The sequence below is a fragment of the Ursus maritimus genome, unplaced genomic scaffold (genome assembly GCF_017311325.1).
Source record: "Ursus maritimus isolate PB19 unplaced genomic scaffold, ASM1731132v1 scaffold_9, whole genome shotgun sequence".
Taxonomy (NCBI): domain Eukaryota; kingdom Metazoa; phylum Chordata; class Mammalia; order Carnivora; family Ursidae; genus Ursus; species Ursus maritimus.
Window position 1 is genome coordinate 43,005,001 of NW_024427107.1, and position 21,407 is coordinate 43,026,407.

The 21,407-nt window shown below is 44.3% G+C and overlaps 1 protein-coding gene and 1 long non-coding RNA gene across 2 annotated transcripts in view; one reads left to right on the forward strand and one right to left on the reverse strand.

Annotated features, from left to right (window-relative positions):
* Nucleotides 1–19,062, forward strand: part of LAPTM4B (lysosomal protein transmembrane 4 beta) — a 71,329-nt gene extending 52,267 nt beyond the window's left edge. The window contains exon 7 of the mRNA XM_040625794.1: nt 18,046–19,062. Within this exon, the coding sequence (XP_040481728.1) occupies nt 18,046–18,123 (78 nt within the window). The 3' untranslated portion in view covers nt 18,124–19,062. The remainder of the gene's footprint in view (nt 1–18,045) is intronic.
* On the reverse strand, nt 2,283–6,524 carry LOC103661489. Its single transcript, XR_568107.2, has 2 exons — nt 5,996–6,524; nt 2,283–2,919 (listed from the first exon to the last, which is right to left on the reverse strand). It is a non-coding gene; the product is annotated as an uncharacterized LOC103661489 (long non-coding RNA).
* Nucleotides 19,063–21,407: the final 2,345 nt, after the last annotated feature.

The following is a 21,407-nucleotide window of genomic DNA, read 5'->3' on the forward strand; positions in this document are numbered from 1 at the left end:
CTTACAGAATTTTTTCCTTCTCTGAGTTTCTGGGTATTTAGTTACCTATAAGTTTGTTTCTTTCTGCCTTTCCTTTTTTTTTCTGTTTAAAGATTTTATTTATTTATTCATGAGAGACAGAGAGATAGGCAGAGGCAGAGGGAGAAGCAGGCTCCCTGTAGAGCAGGGAGCTCCCTGCGGGACTCGATCCCAGGACCCCAGGGTCATGACCTGAGCTGAAGGTAGATGCTTAACCGACTGAGCCACCCAGGCACCCTTCTTTCTGCCTTATCTTAAAGAAGAAATCCCAGAGTACATTTATTGTCCTGAAGTAATGAAAAATCTAAGCAAAGTTTGAGGTTTTGAGTTTGAGGAACCACTAAAGTTGCTAAACAAGCGAGATGCGTCAGAACGTCATCCTGAGTATCACGATGTGTGGGACTTACAGAACCGTGAGAAGCATCTCAGAGAAGGTGATGCCCGTGGTGCACGCGTCTGTGTGACTGCACTGCCGGTGGTGGTTTTCAGGGCTTTCTGAAGGGTTGTGTGTATTTTTAACAGAAGCGAGGTGGGAGGGCTGAAATGGTACATGCTGTATAGATACACCTTCAAATCCAAGGATATTCTGAAATTTGTAGAGATTGGGGTGCTTAGAGAATTTAAGCACCACAAGTAAGTCCCTAAAATGCATCCAGGTTGCTTTTTCGAGGAAGCTTTTATTTTCCCCCTTTGAAAGATTCAGAATTAGACATGGAGTAACAGGTAGGTTTTATTTAGGCTAACATAAACTCAAAATAGTTAACTTTTCAACTGGACGTCCCCAGCTCTTAGAATAATAGACCTCTTTCTTCAGAAAAGGATCCAGCTTGGAGGTGGTTTGGAGTAAGTAGGATTTGGGACCCCAGACTGGTGCCAACTGCCCTGGGTTCCTGGTGTATAGACAGAGGGGCTGGGACGTTGTTTGGTAGTGGTTATTGGTCTTTACCTTTTCGGTCATGCTGTACCAACTTGACATTTTGAAGACAGAAAACTTGAGTTGCTGATAACATTTCTGCTGTCTCAAAAGTTCCCAGTGAACCTTTCTTTTTCTGTGTGTGTGTGTGTTTTAAAGAAGGGTATTCCTGGGAAAGAGAGATTATTTCTCATAACTGGGTTGCGTTGATAATCTACTCCAAAATGTAGGGTTAGATCACCACCTGAGTCTCAGCTCTTCGACAGTATTTTTAAAGATTTTTTTTTTTTTATGGGGCGCCTGGGTGGCGCAGTCCTTAAGCGTCTGCCTTCAGCTCAGGGCGTGGTCCCAGCGTTCTGGGATCGGGCCCCGCATCAGGCTCCTCTGCTGGGAGCCTGCTTCTTCCTCTCCCACTCCCCCTGCTTGTGTTCCCTCTCTCTCTGGCTGTCTCTCTTTCTGTCAAATAAATAAAATCTTTAAAAAAAAATAAAGATTAAAAAAAATAATAATAATGGTATTGTGCTTATTCTCTAAAGAGTCCTTATTATACCTAACAAAATAGTTCTTTGTTTTTCTAGTGGTTTATTTGAAACGGGAACTTTGGGTCAATCTGTATTTTAAGACTCTTAATTTTTTGTTAAACTAGTTTGTCCTACAGACTAGGTTTGTCTGACTGCTTGCCTGTAATGTAGTCCTCAGTATTCCTGGTAGATTAGCACTTAGATCTGGAGGCTTCCCGTATTCATATCCACCCCCCCTTTTTTTGCAATATTACTTTATAATTGATCATTTATTCTTCCATCAGGAGTCAGATAACGTCTGGTTGATTCTGCCTTTTTGGACTGTGAGCAACCATTCATATCTAACGCCTGGATACAGTGGTCCGTTAGCGGTTGCAGTGTGATGACACATGATCAGTCCTTGTTCACTTACTAGCTGGACTGTTTGTATAAAGAGAAACGTTCCCTCATACGCGATTTGCTTACCCAGTGGTACTTGTGACCTGGGTATGTGTGTGTGTGTGTGTGTGTGTGTGTGTGTGTATGTGTATATATATATATATATATATACACTTGGTTTTGTTATTTATCAGTTGTCAGAATGCTGAGTTAGTCCGACATTCTCTAGTGGTGACCAGTGAAGGTTTTTCTGTTTGCTTGTTTGTATTTATGTAATAACTGCACTCATGAAAAGAGGCCTATTAGGAGAAGAGCTGGGGGTCCAATTGAAAAGTAAACCATCTTGATACATTTTATCAGTAAGCCGAAAGAAATCTTTAACTTACTATTCTATACCCTTTTGAGACTTTCAAAGAGAAAAAATAAAAGCGTTCTCTAAAAAGCAGGTACACTGTAGTTAATATCTTTATTGATGCTCAAATTGTGCCATCTGTGGCCAGTAGGAGCCTCTGCAGGTGGGCCCCCAAGTCTTTTGACAGAACCATGGCTTCCTTGCTGTCTGGTTGACAGGATGCTGAAAGCTTATCTTGTCCGTTTGTAATCCCAGACCTGGAATCAGCCATTTCTTGAAGGAGCACTGCTTCCTGTAGGTGGAGACCATAATCTGGATTTCCAGGGCTGGAGAACATACTTCTTTTTAAGCAGGGCTCCGCATGTTTGAAGACTGTTTTGGCTAGAATGAAAGGAGTTAATGCTAGCATTCCAACTTTAAAACTCTAAATATACCAAAGCTTCAGTCTGAGACCCTGAGTGGGTGTTGGAATGATCTAGTTCTGTCATTTTCTCTGGTCTCCGTAGCTATATTAAGATCCTTGTAGCATGTAATAATGTGTGCTTCTCTTTGTCTGTGTCTGATTGGGAATCCACACTGACATAATAACATGTTGCCTTTCACTTCCTATCAAGTATGAGGCCAGATGGCTTTTCTCCCAGGCTGGATAGTCTCAGGGTGACCTCTGTGGACGCATCCTCTGGGGGCTCTTGTTGGTAGAAAATAGATGTTCTTTTTTTTCCCCTTCGTCTTCTTCTCTAAAAGCAACACATGTTATTAGCCGGGTATGTAGTTTCTCAAATACTACTGAGACGGAGGATAGATGAGTTATCAGGTACTGGAATCATTCCTCTCCCTCCAGTTTCCCATCCAAACCACAGCAAAACCTTTGAAAGAAAGGCTTAAGACAGAGGGGTCACAAACTTCCGTGAGTTTATAATGCCCTAGGGTCTTTGGTATTTTTTTTTCATGGTGCCTGTAAGTCAAGAGAAATACCTAAGTGTCCATTGCATGAAGTAGTCAGGTCCAAACAACTTCAGAGTAGAAGTGAGTGTAATATCTGCCAGTTGGTGCTGTGTTTTCCTTGAAATTTAAAAAATCCCACAGTGCCCCTTGGAGTCCCCGAGTCCCACCGCAGGGTACCCTAAGGAGATGCATCCTTCCTTTGTAGGACGTTTTTTGTAGAAATCACACCCTGGATAAATATTATGTAATACTCCATTCTTTCCCCTACCTCCATCCAAATTTGGCCTTAAGACGAAAAATGTATTAAATACTAAACATGTAGATTATAGAAACAGATTTCCTTCACATTAAAATTGATGCAAATTGAGATTTTAAACTATTTTAATCTGTGCAGCCTTGTCTTGCTAATACTAGTGAAGATTTGACTCATAGTAATACCCAGTATTGACTTAAACCCCAGAGTAGGGAGCCCGATTCCTTTGGAATTGGAGCACTCTAAAAGCAGGGAGATTAGTATTTAGGGAAAACGTGTCTGAAATTCTGATTCCAGATAAAAGAATCATTGACTTGAGTAATGCAGGAAAATTCCTATTCAGGAATAAATAGGAGAATTTTAAACTTCATAGAGCCTGTTGTGCCGTGTCATTTGTGGGTGCTAATCCAGATTAACAGTATATACAGGTTTACTATGTTGACTTCAGAAAGTATTTGCTGTGTGGCACCTTGCTTTGAGTCTGACTGCTTGAAGAATACAGTTAAAGTCAGTGAGCGGCGGCAGGGTGGCTCAGTCGGTTAAGTGTCTGCCTTTACCCCAGGTCATGATCCCAGGGTGCTGGAATCCAGCCCCTGAGCCCACATCAGGGCTCCCTGCTCAGCAGTGAGTCTGCTTCTCCCTCTCTGCCCCTGCCCCTCCCCCCCATTGTGCACACACGCGGGCGCTCTCTCTCTCTTTCTCAGATAAGTAAATAAAATCTTAAAAAAAAAAAAAAGAAAAGAAAAAAGCCAGTGACCCAGTGGAAGCCAGATTATCTCCCCAGGCATTTCCCTCTGAGGGACTTGAGATTAACAAAAGGCTGACCTTGGGCTGTCAGAAAAGCCACAAAACAAATTCCTGGTTGGCTGAGGGGAATTGGGGGTGGGGTGGGATTTAGTAGTGATCCCAACGACTTTCAGAATTTATGCATAAAAAATTGTTTTTCCCCCTCCTGTTGCTTTTAAAAATCGGGTGGTTCATTTCTTCCTAGGTATAGGTTGGCTATGGTTAGAAACAAGTTCTTGACTAGGTAACATGAGTCCCTTTAAACCCCCCTCTCCCCCACTGTAGAGAGTGGTAGAGGGAAGGGAATAAACTCATTGCCAGCAGGAGAGATTTTTAGTTAGACTTCTGAAGAAGGTTCTTTGTGCTGGAGAAGCTAGCCTGATGCCAAGATGAATGGACAGGCTTCATCTTGCAGATTCTTGAGGAAAAGTCATTATTTTCTGAAACAGTTTAAGGAGGGCTTCCCCCAAAAGACGTTATTAGGCTGGCTCTCAAGCTCTCTTCGAATCCTGGCCATTTTGGATTCATTATACATACTTCACAAACAACACATCCCTTTCATCACTCCTCTGCCTGTAGCAACCAGAGGGTCCAGAAGCAGTGAGGGGTGGGGGAAAGATTTCGTAAGAAGAAGACTTCTAGAGAGTTTGAAACCGTGGCGGGTGGTTTAGGCTGTAAAGCTTCTGGCCTGCCGTGTACTGGAATACAAAAAGGGGGATCTTATTTGTAACATCTCAATGGTAGATGTCCTTTTGCCATGTAACTTAATAGTTTGTATGATCTCCCTAAGCTTCCCCCCCTTTTTCGTTTTAAAAGGCCAAGACAAATGGGAGAGGTTGATGGAAATTTGGTAATATCTCAGATAAGCAGAGAGAGCTGTTAGAAATCTCCAGCGTGAAGGTTCCTGTGACGATGGAGAGGTTCAAGGTCTGATGAGTTGAGGGAGTGAGGAAGAGGGGAAGGATTTGAGAGAGCTGGAGGAGGTAGAAATGAAGGTTGGTCATTGAGGGGATGTGGCATGAGATGATTCTCAAGGCTATCTCTTGTGTGTGACTGTACTTGAACCATAAAACCACTTACCTGAGGGTAGGACAAGACCTTGGAAGTGACGTGGTCCAGCCACCTTTCGGTGCGCTGTCTCCATGACTCTTCCCACAAATGCCATGGACGTGAGGGCTGGGTAGTTGGAGGGATGCTCTGCTCTCTGCGTCTGCGATCCCTCCCCCCACTCCGCCCCCGCCCCGTGGCTTCGTAGGGTGGCTTTTCCCCAAACACTCGAGGAGCAGTCACCATCTGCCAGGCTCTGGGGCGGGTGCTTCGTGTGTATGCGCTCACTTCATGTCACAAGAGCCCCTGAAGTAGGTTCTCCTCATCCCTGCGTACAGGAGAGGAAATGGAGGCACCCTGCGGGTCACCTCCAGGATGATAGGGCTTGCGAGTGGCCGGAGGGGCACTGTGCCCTGAGTGGCCTGGCTCCCGTCTGTTCTTACTCCCCAGCTTCCCCCGAGACTGTCGTCTCTTGAGACTGCAGCCAGGACCATGGGTTCTCACTGCCAGTGCCTGGCGTGGACCTGACTGCAAGGGAAGTCACAAACTTCAGAAGCAGGGGGACTTTTAAATTTTGCTTGCTTAGTTTTGCTTTTTCGCATAGTGGAAGGGATGGGAGGGTGACAGAGAAGAGACGGAAGAAAAGCAAAGGTTAAAAGGAGTCTCCGTAACAGCGAGGCAGCTGCCTTCTTGGGGTTGTGCTGAGCAGTCCCAGGTCTGTAACTCAGCCCCTCCCATCTCCCTGCTGCGTCCTGCGTGCCCGCGGCGGCACATGTACTCACCCACCCGTCCTAGTGGAACAGGATCGTGCCTGAGATTTCCTCCTGGAAGCTTTCACCTGCCTTCACGTCGGTTCCACGGTTCAAGCTGACAGTACGTGACGTTAACTCCACTCACACTTCTTCCTTCTGTTAGTCAAATACAGCATTTTTAAAAATATCCCCATCTGCTAGAAATTACCTCTGACCCATATAACTTTTCAGTTATTTGATCCAGCGAGCATCTGGAATTGTCCAATCAGCACATAGATATTTGAAACCTAAAAGTTCTGGAAGAACATTTCAAATAAACACAGTTTTCCTTGTAACCTTGGATAAGAGGATATTAATCAATTGCTTAATTGTAACCCTCCTAGAATAATAGCAAGCAAGAGCAATTTATAGTGGTTTTGCAGTGATTTGAGGTTACAGTTACTCTCTGTTTTCATTGTATTTTACATTAAAACACATACAGAAGTTGACTGACTTATTGTCCACAATAGAGTCCATATTGATTTTTACTCTAGGAACAAAGGAGACATTGGATTTTATTTCTTAACTTACTTTAAGAAAAGTTTCTGGGTGTATATCTTAATGAAGCAATAAAAATAATGTATAAGATGTTCGTGCAACATCGTTTTTAACAGCAAAAGTATCCAAGCTCATTGTCTCATAATTGAGGACTGGTTTGGTTAAATAAGGGTATATCCCCTTGATGAACTCTCCTTATTGTCATACAAATTATTAGGAACAATGTAATAACAGAAGAAAGGCTTGTGATGTTTTAAAAGCAGAATGTGGAAGTTTGTATTGCAGTTACAGCTAGGAAAAAGTGAAGCTTGTAGGCACAAATTAGATCGTAATAGAAAATTAAACACTGATTCGTTGGATGCTGGAAATCAAAGCAGGAGGTATTTCTCCCTTTCCATTGATGCAAGGGAAGGAAGGGAGTATACAGGGGAAGGGGGAAACGGGTAAAATGGGAAGCTGAGATGTGAGGTAGTGAGCAGTTCCTGCAGCTGCCTTGGCAGCCTCTGGAGGGAATGGTGTGGAATCCTTAAGGAGGTGGCGTCCAGGCTCGGGGGACCCAGAGGAAGCAGCTGGGCAGCCTTGCAGAGGGTTACCGTGGTGATAGCATGCGATAGCATGCCGGCCATTCCTTCCATCTCCTCTGTAGGTAAATGAGATAATTTTATTTTACATAAAAGTATAGGCTTTCAAAGATGTATTTATCTAAACATCAGATGTGTAAGTGCTCAGAACCATTTTGGCGTTCAGTGTGAGCTGCTCTATTATTTTGGTATTTCCAGACCAAATACCTCACTAGTGAGAATTTTTTACCTAATTTGAAATATTTGAATTATGAGTTCTATATTATGAGTATAATCTATAAAAGAATTTGAGCTTCTTTGCTGAGAATTAAGAGAAATAATGACTTCCTCCTATAATATCAACTAAGTACAATTTTGACTTCCTCCTATAATATCAACTAAGTATAATTTATAATCATTTTGCAGTGAATTGAGGATAAAATCATCTATCTTGCTTTTGGAAGTAATTCCTTTGGCGAACAGTGCTCAGGGGGGATTTCTTACTAGACCCTCCCAAAATCTGCTTACATTGTCCTCATCTCCTGGTACGTTGGATTCATTGGATACAAGATGCCATCCGTTGTAAATCGCACCATTATTTTAGGTACTCCTGGTTGTAAGATGCTGTCGATTACAAGGCAGAGCCTAAATTCAGATGCTAAAATGTACAAAACTGTGTACCTTAGAATTTAAAGAATGTGATTATGTGTATGTCTTTGTTTACTTAATTATATTATAGGTGAGAATATTTAAAAAGTTTGAAAATAGTTAATCTGGATTCCTTAAAGATAGCCCAGACTTTCTGTTCGTGATAACCCTATCCCAAGTGCCCAGATGGTTATTTCAGTTACTTGTGAAGATTCCTAAGTCCGCTATCTCCCCTTTCCTGTTGGGCGTGAGTAAAGGCAGCTCATCGGAATAGGCAAATGTGGTGTGACCAATTTAAGACAAGCATTTAATTTAACTGCTGCCTGTTTTAAACAAGATACATTGTGGGCTGTTAGGGGTGTAACAAATGGTGAAGAAGAGAAAATTTTGACTTCTTGCGAATAATTTAAGTGGACCTTTGGAAGAGTTCCCTAAGTGCCTCTGAATGCTGAGATTGTTTTGAGGCTGTGTAATTTCACATCTGACATTAGCCTGTTTCCAAGGGCCAAATTCAGGGTAATGCTTTTCCGTAGAACCGGCAAAGGCGAACTTTCTCTCTGAAGAGCCAGAGAGTAAATATTTTAGGCTTTGTGAGCCATATGGTGTCTGTCATAACGATTCAGCCCTGCTGTTGTAGTGTGAAACCAGCTGTAGATAATCCATACATGAGTAAGTATGGCTGTGTTCCCATCGAACTTTATTTATGGATGCTGAAATTTGAATATTATATAATTTTCACATATCACAAAGCATTTTTCTTTTAAACCATTAAAAAATGTTAAGAACCGTCCTTAGGTTGCAGGCCACACGAAAAACAGGTGGCAGGCCAGAGCTGGCCCGCAGAGTTCCCAGACCTCTGCCTTAGCAGAAATTTAAGCCAAGTTTTCTAGGCATTTGTAGGGCAAGTATTTGAACCATCCTGAGGAATTTAATAGTCCCGGTTTTTGGCCTTAAGAGGTCTCTGAGTTGAGCTTTCCCCTCCTGCAAGTCGGTTGGCAAAGAGCCCCCCCTAATCCTTTGGCTCTTTTAAAGGATATCCTTTTCCTGAGAAAGTTTTAGTTCTCCCATGTTTGTGATTTTGCCTATAGATTTAAATCAAGCTTCTATTTATCAAACTATAGTACAAAATCAATAAAAGAATAATTTGCTTGCAAAACAGTCACTAAAGCCTTGAAAAATAGAAACTAAAGCCATTATATGCAGTGTTAGCCACTGTCTTTTTACAAAGATGTATTCCGTGAAGGCTTGTTCAAGTTGACTGTCAGAAGAAAGTAATACACACCTTCCTCTCTCTCTCCTTCCCACTCTGTTCCTTTCTTTCTGTATCCATGTGTCCGTGTATCCATTCATATGTGAAATAAAAACTTTATAACCCAATTAATTTCCATTTTGCCTTATTTCTGGGTCATTTTAACACTTGCAGTATGTCCCACACCACAAGCCTTCTCATCCTGCCATAAATGCGTAGGATAAAGTGATTTGTTGAGCCTCCGTACGTGCCATGTACTATCTAATAAGCACATTGCTTGGGTTTATTTATTTCGCTAACCTTGTAAGAGAGAGACAGTTATGGGCACTGTTTACAGATGGAGAAAAGTAAGGGTTTAAGAGATGAGTGGCCAGCCCAAGACCTTGGAGCCGGGATTGGTAGACCCAGATGGTCTGCTCCACAGCCCACGCTCTCAGCCACTACCCCAGCGGGTGCCAGGCTTCTTGACACGGTGGCAAACGGGAGAAAAACAGTGTGTGTGTGGCATGGTCTTGTGACTGGACACTGGTTGAGAAGGTCCGCACTTCCTGCGGAAAAGAAACTCTGTTTATCAGCCGTCTCCACTAGCAGATAAGCCCTCTGCGGGTTCGGGCCTCGTACGTTTCGGGTAGTGTGGTATCCTCAGTGCCTGGCACACAGCAGGACCAATGCTCATGGATGAAATGAACCGAGTATTTAATAAATCATCCGTCTTGCTCTCTTTTTTATCTCCCTCAGAGGAAATCGCTTAGGTTATGCGAAGCAGATCAGCTCCATGCCCGCACCCCCAGCCGCCCAGCGGTCATCGCCGAGAGAGCACACTGCAGGGCTCACTCCGTGTCTTCCTTATCTGCTGCTTCCCGTCGATCCTAGAGAGTGGTAGCAATAGCCATCTCGTCACCTTGGCCAGTGACTTGGGAGTCGTCTTTAAACTTGTTACCATGAGTCTCTTAGATCAGTCTTTTCAGTTCTGCTTTCTCTTCATTTTTTTTTTTCTCTCTGTTGCTGCCAGGTTGATCTAAATCATAAAACTGATTTGTCAACCCCTTATTTAAAAGTCTAGGGGGTTCTGCCAGTTCTTACTGCAACATTTCTCAACAGTGAGGTCACTCCACTTTGCTATGTGATAGCTATTTGTGACTTGTGGGGTAATATTTAAAATCTAAGTTTGCCAATGGTTTGATTTTCCCCCCTTTCAATAAATAGGAACAGATTTAGGACTCCCCCTACAATAACATCAGTCTCAGCTGCTTGAGTTTGAATATTTTCTTGAAATGAGAGGAGGGAGTGGAATTAAAACTTGGTCCTGCCAACTCTATCTTACTTGTGAGGCAGCTTTGAGGGACTGTTACGGATGTGTTGTCAACAGTTGCTGTTCTCATGAGCGGCCATGCTTTCAGGAATACCAAGCCCCTTGCTTCCCACCCCGTACCTCACCAAAGGAGACAAGACAAGAAAAAGAAGTCTTTATTCACAGTGGTATTTTCTATAGTTTTTCAAGTTTTGTGGGTAGAGAAGGGCTGTTATTTTGTAAAAAACAATCTTTGTGTGCCCACTGAGGTCTCTTACGTGTGACCTTACCAAAGCTTCCAGTGCCCTCTCCCCAACCTCCCCGAGTGGTGAGGACCAGTGGTTTCTGTGGAAGAAGGCCCACTTTCCTGTCATTGCTTACAAGACCAGCTGGGGGGGGGGGGACCCCACAAGACCAGCTGGGATCATGCCTTTTGTTCCCAGCTCATCTCTGTAATCCCACCTCACACACTCAGCTCTCTGGATGGCAGACTACCTACACCTTTACCTGTGTGCCTTGACCTTTCGTGACATACAGCTTGCATGTGCCTTTCCCCGCTCCGGGCACGAGCGATGCTAGGCTGACCCAGGCACCCTGCTCCAGATGATAGCCTATTACCTTCCTCTCTGCTTCTTAGCCCAGCTGGCCTCCAAGAGGAGCCCGGATGTACGTGGGTAAGGAGTGAGTACACGGGTATTGCTGTTTCCACCAAACCTTACTTTGGATTTTAGAATTACAGCTATATGCCCACACCTCTCACGGTAAAAATGGCATCCATTTTTCATGGACAAGGAGTGGCCTTTGTCACCATTCGGTTACTTTTGTTTAGATTTGGTGGAAGAGGAGATAAGAGGTCGGGATGGCAAATCCTGTTGTAGGGGGAGATGGATGTACTGTCCACTCCTAGCTTCTGAGATAAAAGGAATTTTAAACTGGCTGTTTCCAAAGGAGTTTCTCGCCACAACCTTAGAGCTGTCCTTCCATAGTCAAGAACAGGAACATCTTCAGGATTCTTGAGAGAGGGTCCGTGTCAGATAGGTTGTTAGCTCAGTGACCTTCCCTTAGGGGCCTTTATCTGGTCCTTTGTTTGCTTCAACAAGTAGGGCCCAGAGCAGCTTCAGTTTAGCCTCTCTCACGTTCTGCCACCACCAGAGATGAGAAAGGAAAAGAACTTCTTTTCTAACCCAGGTAAATAAATGTGTAAATAGAGGGCTGACTGGTGTCACTTTCTTGAGGAGAGCATGTAGCTGAACTAGTTCGATTAAATAAAACCGTTTTTTAAATTTTTATTATTTATTTATTTATTTATTTATTTATTTAGATTTTATTTATTTATTTGACAGAGAGACAGCCAGCGAGAGAGGGAACACAGCAGGGGAGTGGGAGAGGAAGAAGCAGGCTCCCAGTGGAGGAGCCCGATGTGGGACTCGATCCCGGAACGCCGTGATCATGCCCTGAGCTGAAGGCAGACGCTTAACGACTGCGCTACCCAGGCGCCCCAATACCGTTTTTTGAAAAGATTTTATTTATTTGAGAGAGAGAGAGAGAGAGAGCTTGAGAAAGAGCATGAGCAGGGGGAGGGGTAAAGGGAGAGAGAGAAGCAGAAGCCTGACACGGGGCTTGATCCCAGGACCCTGAGATCATGACCTGAACCGAAGGCAGACGCTTAACTGACTGAGCCACCCAGGTGCCCCTAAAATAATACTGTTTTAATTATCTTGCTGTAGTTGGGGGGCTGCCACCATTCGTTGAGCACCCAAGTGCTAAGCCTGTACGCCACATTAGGTCTGTTAACTCCCTTAAGTCCTTACAACACCACTGGGAAGGGATCCTGTCAGGGTCTTCATTTCATAGGTAATGCAAACTGCAGTTCAGGTAGATTCAGTAACGGAGGACCCCAGGGATCATAGATCACAGAGAGAGAATTTGAACCCAGGTCTGATTTCAGATCCTGTGTTTGTCCACCACCATATTGCCTCTAGAATTTGATCGTGGCCACATGTCGACTAAGTGATAGAACTCACAGGTGAACACCCCCTCTGCTTAAGAACCAGTTCTGAGAAAGGGATACAGAGGTGTGAGACTCTTGCCTTCCACAAACTTTTTGGAGAGGAGAAAGGTAAATGTATATGAGACAGTTAATAGTACAAGATAATCTATAATTTGATAAATTACGTAAGTGCTTCAGGAAAGTGATTTTCTGTCTTTGAGTTCAGTGGGCTGAATTATAATTACTGCCATTTCTGGTGTTATTCTTATGACTTCATATATCTACGAGGAATCTGAAAATATATCATCATAGTGTGTTTACTTCAAGAACTTACTGTACTGTAATTGCGTGGCAGGGTTATGTGGAAGAGTGTCATCGAGGCTGGAGTATTTCAGATCTCCATATTAGAATTGAATTCAGCTTGAGCCTTGGGTTGTTTGGGTTTATATGGAGCAACATAAGAAAGAAAAGCATTCTAGGGGAGAAAAATCACGAGGAGTCAGATTGGTAATGCTCGTGCTGTGCCAGGGAGTCCTGGGAGCAGATCGGTAGGGTAGGGTCAGATACTGGGCTGCTGTTGACCTGGGCGTGAACAGCACAAAGAGTGTGGTATTAAATGAGGGACTTGTCCATTTTCCCATTGCACATGTGTGTTTCCTGGGGGGTCCTCCAGGGGGTAGTTCAGTTCTCGTTTTCACTAGAGATGGTGCCTGGGCTGCTCTGCCTTATGTTTTAATGTGGAGGTCAGGGCTCACAGGACTGGAGAAGAGTCTCAGGCAGGGGTGGGGCCGGTCCTGATCACCGTCTCCATGAGAGCATATTTCACCTGAGATAATAAGTTCCGCCAGCACGCTATTCCCTGGTTGCTTTGTTCAGTGTCTGTACCGCATGGGGTCCAGGTCCTACCACCCTTTTTTGCTTTGAGAGTCGCAAACCTGGCAAGTCAGACTATCTACCAGGCGCCTGCAGAAGCTCCTATCAAGCCTACAACTTGGCTGCCAGCCAGCAAGGCCAAAGAAGGACGCGGCCCTCAGCCTGCCCCCCATCCTCAGGTTGAAAGTCGCCCCTCGATGACGGACGTCCTCTTCCCTTCAGCACTGCCGTGATTACCCTTTCACATTTTAAATGTGATCTGTGTTGTTAACACAGCATTCCATGTGCTAAAGCTCATGGCACTGAAAGCCTGATTTCTTAATTGTCGGGCCCGTCTCTAGCCCCAGCAGTAAGCCCTGCTGACTCCTTTTCCTGTTTCTTCTAGTGTCTGCCTCTCTATTTTAAAAATAATGTCTTAACTCGCTGTTTGATGATCTATGCCAGACCTCTTTTCACCTCTTGTTGAATAGGATTTAACCCTTGGACACCTGGGTGGCTCGGCCAGTTGGGCATCTGCCTTTGGCTCCGGTCGTGATCCTGGGATCGAGCCCCGCATTGGGCTCCCTGCTCAGTGGGGAGCCTGCTTCTCCCTCTCCCTCTCCCTCTGCCCTTCCCCCTGCTCCTGCTCACTCTCAAATAAGATCTTTTGAAAAGGGGGGGATTTAACTCTCATCCCCCTCCTCATGTTCCCTGCTTCCCTTGTGCTCCTCATATCATACCGGATTTTCTGGTGCCGTCATCAGTCAGTATTTACTTTTGACAAGGCACATACTCGGGTATTGTTCAGTGCAGAGCTCTGTGATACACTTTCTCTTGTATGGTGTTTGATTTTCCCAGCAAACATTTGCCTTGCTTTCTCAGCTGCCAAGTTTTTTATTTGTTACCTAAGTCCCCATCCTTTCTGTGTGGCTGTTAGATCTGTTAATCACCTACTAATATTTTCCAAGTGTTTTACTCTATAGGTCGTCGTCAGTTCTCTTTCTTTCCTAGGGTAGGGACGAGGTGCCACACAGCCGTCATCCTGGTCACTGGTTTCATTTTAATGTACCTCGCCTGTTAGGATGCGGGGGCCAGCAAGCAATTTACCTCATGCCTCTTACCCCAGGTTTGGACCCCCAAATGTCCAGGGATGGTTCTTTGAGAATCTGATGAAAACTCTGAACACACTTCCCAGGAAAATGATTGCACAAACACAAAATTTGGCATGCCATTTTGTGAATGTCTGAAGACATTTATGTAACTTACATGTAATACTTTGAGGGATGTAATCTTAGCAGCTATAGAGTTCCAAAGAAGCTTTTAGTGCCTTCGCTCTAATAGTATAAGTCCAACTCTAACCGTAGTACCCAAAAAATCTCCTATTTTTACCAATAAATAGTTCTTTTCTCTTGAGCATTTTATCATTTCTTAGTATTTGATGGAATGAATTCAGTTCCCAGATTTTAATCACTTATGGATGTATGGCCAGCTGGAATCACTTCTCTTACATTTTGCAACCTTTGATGTTAATTTATTTCTCCCTCCGACCGTTCTCTATGTTGATGTAGCTAGGAAAATGAAGTGTGCTCTGGTAACACCCTGAGTGTTTGTTGCGTTGAATTGAAATGATGGAGGAGCTGCCTTCCCACAAGCACACTGTAACCTAGCAGGATAACTCCCAATTAGAGAGACGGTACAGACAGATTCTAATCTTCCTAACGAATAGCTGTCTTCTGGGGTCACTGGCAAGAGCGATTTTTCCATCTGCAAGGAAGAAAGTTACACTATCACACAGTCACTCTGTTAAGCTCCTATTAAGACAGACTCCAAGGGACTGTGCTTAGATTAGAAGTTCACTGGATTGACTATTGCTTGCAGTAAAGTGGTCTGTGGCTGAGGTTTGCAATGTGTCTGTGTTCGCCTACTCATTGAGTAGCTGCCATTTACCAGGCACTGACTTTAGTGTGAAGTCGGGTATGACCTATAGTCTTAGCCCTCAGAGATGATTTCTTAGCCATTCACTGTGAATAACTAAATTTTGAAAAGTGAAAGATGGAGTTTAACTAAATGCCAACTTCTGAAAATGTCAAAATAATCGGCTTTGAACTGGTTTTGTTCTGTGGCATCTTAACTGGCATGTTCTATCTTAATTGACCCTACAGTTGTTTTCTCAGATTTCCAGGTACTTCATTGATGTTAGTAGAAAAGGACAGTGGGAAGTGTTTTTAGTCAGTATTGACGGACTGTAATAGAAATAGTATGGCCCGTATGTTACCAACCCTTCCTTGAAATTGTCAATAATATTAACATCATTTAAATTAAAAAAAGATGACCTTGTCCCTTCAGAATGTAAAACTTTGATTCCCTTTGGATGACTTTCAGTGAAAAGAGCGTGAGGTACCGTGTGAAGACTGTTCTTCAGTCAGCATTTAGTATGTGGTGGTGAGGAAGTGAGACAGGCGAGGCTGTCACAAGCCCTAGCGAAGGAACAGACTCGTCACCAGGCATCTTGACTTTGGATAAAGGGTCCAAGGCCATAGCATATTTGAGACGAAAGGCCAATATTGGGTTGTTAAAATACCAGTGTAAAGTGAAACTTTAAGACATGTTTGAAGGGGCGCCTGGGTGACTCAGTTAAGCATCTGCCTGCAGCTCTGGTCCCAAGGTCGAGCCCTGCGTTGGGCTCCCTGCTCAGCGTGGAGCCTGCTGCTTCCCCTGCTTCTGCTCGCTCTCTCTCTCTCTCTCTCTCTCCCTCTTTCTCTCTCTCTAATAAATAAATAAAATATTTTAAAAAATAAACAAGTTTGAAGATAAATTACAAGAAACTGTGACTAACTACCTAACAATGTGAAAGCAAGTCTATTTTGACAAACAGAAGGCAAAGTTACAGTCCTTTTTTTTCTTTTTAAAAAAATGTGTTTAATCTTCTGTGCACATTTTGCAGACTCTGAGTGTTGTATTTTGCTCAGGAAAGAGAGTAAATTGGATGCAGTGGCTGATTTCACTCCCTTTTAAGTAGCTCCGCTGTGTTTTCGGACAATCTCTTCAAGGATAATGGTAGATACGAATCTGTTAATTGTTTAATGAGGCTGAGGAGCATAATGCTGAAGCTCAGTCATGCAAAATTTAATATTTCTAATGTCGATCACAGCTGCTGCCGCTGGTTATAAGTTACTGTATCTAATGTGCACACACGCACGCACGCACGCACCGGTGTGCAGATGCAGGGAGGGGAGCTGTGGCTTTGTTGTAGAGAATACGCTTTTCTCACCAGTCACGCTGAGACCCTCGTGGCCATGCTGCTGCCAGATACTGGGTTAAGTGCCTTTGGGTGGAAGCTCTGACCCTTGCCCTTCTTTCATTGGGGTCCCAGCAGGTGCTCTTCCTTCAGGCTTCCCTCCCTTTGTCTGTGTGCTTACCTGTCTAACTGCAGCGCGTCCTCTTCTCTCTGGGCCTGATCCCTCTTCCCGAGACGCCTAAAGTCATTTTCCCTGTGTCTTCTTCTTTCATATCTTGTTCACACCCATGCGTTGGTCATGCCCGATTTTACGGGTTTCCCCTCCAGTCCTCTGTTAATTATTCTTTATGAAGCCGCCTCTGTTCAAATGACTGGGTGATTTCTGTCTCCTCGTTGGACCCTAGCCAGTGTCGACGTCCTCTGCCTAGAATGCCAGGCTGCACCTGCCCATCTGAGGCACCATACAGACTCTGCCAGGGCCAGCCCCGGCGATGCCTCACTCTCTCAGTCCACCGACATCAGAGTTCCTGCTGTCGAATGGGCACTGGGTCCAACTCCAGGGTTAAGTAAGACCGGGCTTCTGCCCAACAGGAGCTCCAAGCCTGGGAGGAGAGAAGAATAGGTCGTCAAGTGTGTTGAATTAGAGAGGTAGGAGTGTGTGTGTGTCTGTAGTATTGTTGGGGGAATAGGGTATGACAAAAACTTAAAACAGAAAACTTAAAAAGAAAATTTTAGTTTTGTGCCTCTGGAAGCTAAAAGGATAAATAAATATAAATGCAAGAAATTGACAAATACTTACCTTCAGTGTAAATGATGCCCATAATTTTGTTTTGTTCTTTTCCATTTGTGAATGTTCTTTCTCTTTCCACAAAGCGCTTGAGGTGGTAAGGTTTTAGTTCATCTCATCTCTGAATTCCTAAGGGCAGGGACTGTCCTTTATCTTAATTACCTTGTACCCATAATGCCTGTCTTCTAGTAGGTGCATAATAAATTGTAGCTGACTGAAGAAAGGCTAATTATACTGAGTTCATATTCCCTGGTTTATTTTTTTACTCCAAAGTCAGTCCATGTTTTCTAATGTTCAGCAGTTCATGAACCATCCCAAGCACTTGGTTTTGCCCTTGGCATGTGAATAGGAAGGTTGTCAATCAACTCGAGTTCTCGTTCTCATTTGTTCCTCTTCAGCCATCTACAGACAGTATCAGCCATCTTGGGTGTGTCAAGCAGGGCTGAGTACTTTGTGACCTCTCATTCTCTGGGATCCCTATGTTACAGGTATAGAAATTGAGGTTAAGTAAGTTACTCAAGGATACACTGAGAAAATGTGGCCGATTCACCATGAGTGGTTCCCATGGTCAGTCAGGTGCCCGCCTCGTTCGTGTGCACATGTAGACGTCACCGAGAAGCCTTCTTTCCTCTTGAGAGACAGTCTCCTCCTTCCTAGTCCTAGAGACACAGCCCTGAGGCCCTCCAGGCACCTTGACAGCCAGGAACATGTGAGCAGGGTTTGGGAAACCTGGAAAAGGCCAAAAGTCTCTTCCCATTTTCCCCTTCAAGAATAAGGCCCATCGAAGTGTAGCCGCTTGCTGTCGAGTTGAGATTTGGCACGGGTGATGGCCGACATTTCATTGCATGCAAGTTCCATCGAAGTGGAAGCTCGGGGGGATGGGTGTGCACCTTCACACACTGACCCTCGCCTGCTCTGTTCTCCTCAGGTGCTGTTACCCCCGTACGATGATGCCGCCGTGAACGGCGCTGCTAAGGAGCCGCCGCCCCCTTACGTGTCTGCCTGAGCCTGCGAGTGGGCTGGAACTGAGAACAGCAGCTTGATTTCCAGACGTCAGAGCAGTAGTCTTTCTTTTCACTTCTGGGATGAGCTCTTGGAGCTTATTTGTTGCTGAAATGCTCCAGTTTTAAAATGTAGATGTTAAGTTGAAACCCTCTTTAGTTTTAAGCATACGCTTCGGCTAGAGCACGGTGATAGACTCGCTGTAGAATTCTCTGTGTGGGGGTGGGGCGCAGTGGGCTTCCCTTGTCTTCCCTGGGGTCCCCTAGGCATTGAAACTTCCCAGCCATTTAGATGAGCCCGGCGTCAGAGAAGTCTGGTTTTGTCCCTGCTGGGCCTCAGAGTCGGGGAATTAATCACACTTTGTCTCTCTGTTCCTTCTTACCTCTTTTGAAAGTATAAAATAAAATCAAAATTAGACACTGCTTTTCTTAAGCCATTCCAGTGTTTGAACAAACCCTTCAAACCTTACAGAGCAGGAATGTCAGTTGTGTGGTCATTGCTCTAATGAAGGAAACAGGAGTCCATATCTATATAAATAAAACAAGAATTTCCTTAAGATTCTTTATGACTTAAATTCAATGACAGTTTGTATTTGCTGTTCAAGGATTTTGTCCATGGGCGAAATTGAAACCCTTCAACAATCCCAGGCAGTGACTGCGACCACTCTCCGATGGCTGCCCTTGGATGCCCCGTGTCTGGGGTCATGGGGGGGGGGTTCTCACCTGTGTTACAGGGGTGGCAAGGATGTGTTTAGTACCGCATGGTATCCGGTGCTCCCTTCCTCCCGGTTTCCCATGCCCACCCAGGACGTTTTTCACTAAGGATTTGCCTAACAGTGTGAGAAAAGGTTTTCTTCTTCTCTGCCTGCAAGGTACATCCTACTATGTTGAAATTCCGAGTATGCCCAGTCATCTGTTCAAAAATAAAACGGTCTTCAGGAAAATGAGGTGGAGTGCTTTTCTTGTGGAATGCTCTTATCTCGACTCCCTGAATTTCAAGGAACTTTTACATATTCATGTGTTCAGAAGTCACAGCTCCCCTGTTTGTGCATTCTTGAGTGTGCTGTAAATGGAGGCTTTGCAATTAAAGTGAGATTTGCCCACATCTGAGAAAGTAAACTTTTGACTCTGTGGTGATGGTACCTGGGGACCCTTCCCACCCACATACGGCTCAAGGAGGCAGCTTTACAGCTTGTTTCACACATTCGTGTGTGTGTGTGTATATATATACATGTATGTATTTTTTTTTTCTTTTTCTATTTCAGTGCTGATAAAATCAGAGCACCTTAGGCCAAGAGAAATGGAGCTGAACAGACCCGAGGTTCTAACATTCCTAAACCGCACCCCTGCCGAGCTCTCTGTGCTCAGCTGTTTTGCACATGGTTGCTTTCTGTCCACGGTGTACTTTTAAGAAGCAGTTCGGATTTTCCTCCATTCCAAGGGAGATTAAATAAGGGAGGTAGGAGGGGGGATTTTTATCCCTGAGAATCCGCCTCAGTGATTCCTTTGGTATATCTCATTAGTATTCTTTATAGACTCAACCTGAGAAATTTTCTCCCTGGAAACTTTGTGCCCATAAGATTCACAGTAAGTTAATCATATTAATAGGTAGTAGGTGCTTTTTACAATACGTACTTGCCTTATTCTAAAGTACCTGGGAATTTGAGAACCACATACAATATCCCTGGATTTCCTCCTTTATCCTCTCCGGCTCTCCAAATTGCTCCATGGTGCATCTGAAGAATTACATCTTTGATAAACATTTCTTTAATGCTCTCAGGCTCCAGTTTTCTCTTCCTTGTGGGAAATGCTGTAGTATTTACTCCACCATTTACACATCCTTTATGGTGTGCTACCTAGTTTGCTAGGCACCTTCTACACACGCCTGATCTTCTGGATTAAATTATTCACGTGCAGGCAGAGATCACATATTCAAGATCTTTGAGTTCCTTATTGTACAGGAATGCATAAGAAATGTCCTCCCTCCACTAACTTTGAGCAATTAATGGTTGCTGCCTAGACTGCCACGTTGAAAATCTTGGACAGCCTCTCCTGTCTCAGTAAAAAACAATCTTTTGATTAGTGATGGTGTTGTGGGTATGACTGAAGAGTGGGAGAAACAAGGGGGAGAGGAAGGGCAGAATATGATAGCATTTATACGTGTTTGCTGAATCTGCCATAGTACTTCAAAGAGAAATTTGTACATCTTAGATTTCCGTTTTCAATAAAACAAATAAATGAAAAAAAAATATTAATAGGTAGTAGGAAGGGAAAAGCCCTCTCGGACAGTCGCACTGACCTCTGGAAGGCACGTAGGACGTCACAGTGGCTTGTGTGGACCTCCCTGTGATTTTCCAGCCCTTTGACTAATAGTTTTTGTGGTATGAAAAATGGCGCATGGTTACTGATTTTGAGTCTGTGTGGCGTCCTCCGAGGGAATACGGTTCATGTAATGCTCAGACCACACCACAGACACCGGGATAGCCCTTCATTCTCGGGGGTCCATCTGGAACTGGCAAAGCAGCCTTTCCTGACCTACGGCATAACCAGGCTGTGCGTGAAAGCCGCCTCCATAATTACCCCCGCAGAGTAAGGAACTGTCCTCCCAGCTCCATTGCAGGGAGGTTGTGATGTTCGATTAGAATGACCCTGCAGAGCCCATTCCATGACTCAGCAATTCACTCTTTATCTCATCGCTAATCCAGTTAAATACCTCTCTTAAATGTATTTTAAATCCAACTTTAATATCTGACCCCGTTTTCTATTTTGCTCTCTGCGGTCATTCCCTCACTTGTCCCATGCCTGTACACCTCTTGGTCCCTTTACTGATGAGAGCGCCTCAGTCATCTTTCCTCCTCGTGTCTGACCACTCTCCCGAGATCCTTATGACTAGATCTTGGATATTCAGCCCAGTGCCAGAAGGTGTGCAAATGGACCCACCAAGAGGCAGCCTACGTAGGAGAGTTTGGAGTCTGTTCTCTGGGCCAGAGGGAACAGGAAGCTGACATGTTTTGGCTTCGATGTGGTCTGTCCACCCTGGGAACCGAGCTTCCATTGAACAAACTGGTCAGATTTCCAGAATGCCCAGTCATATGGAGGAGTTTTAAGGCCAACAGACTCGCCCATCCCTTCCTGTACCTTCTTCCAACACAAACCTCATGTGCAGTATCTCCTCCAAGTCTGGTGTCCTTGTCCCTGCCCCCACCCTGTCTTCTTGTCCCCTGAGAATGCAAGAAACTTGCCCCCTCCCATCCTTTCTGCCCCGCATTTTTATTTATTTATTTTTTAA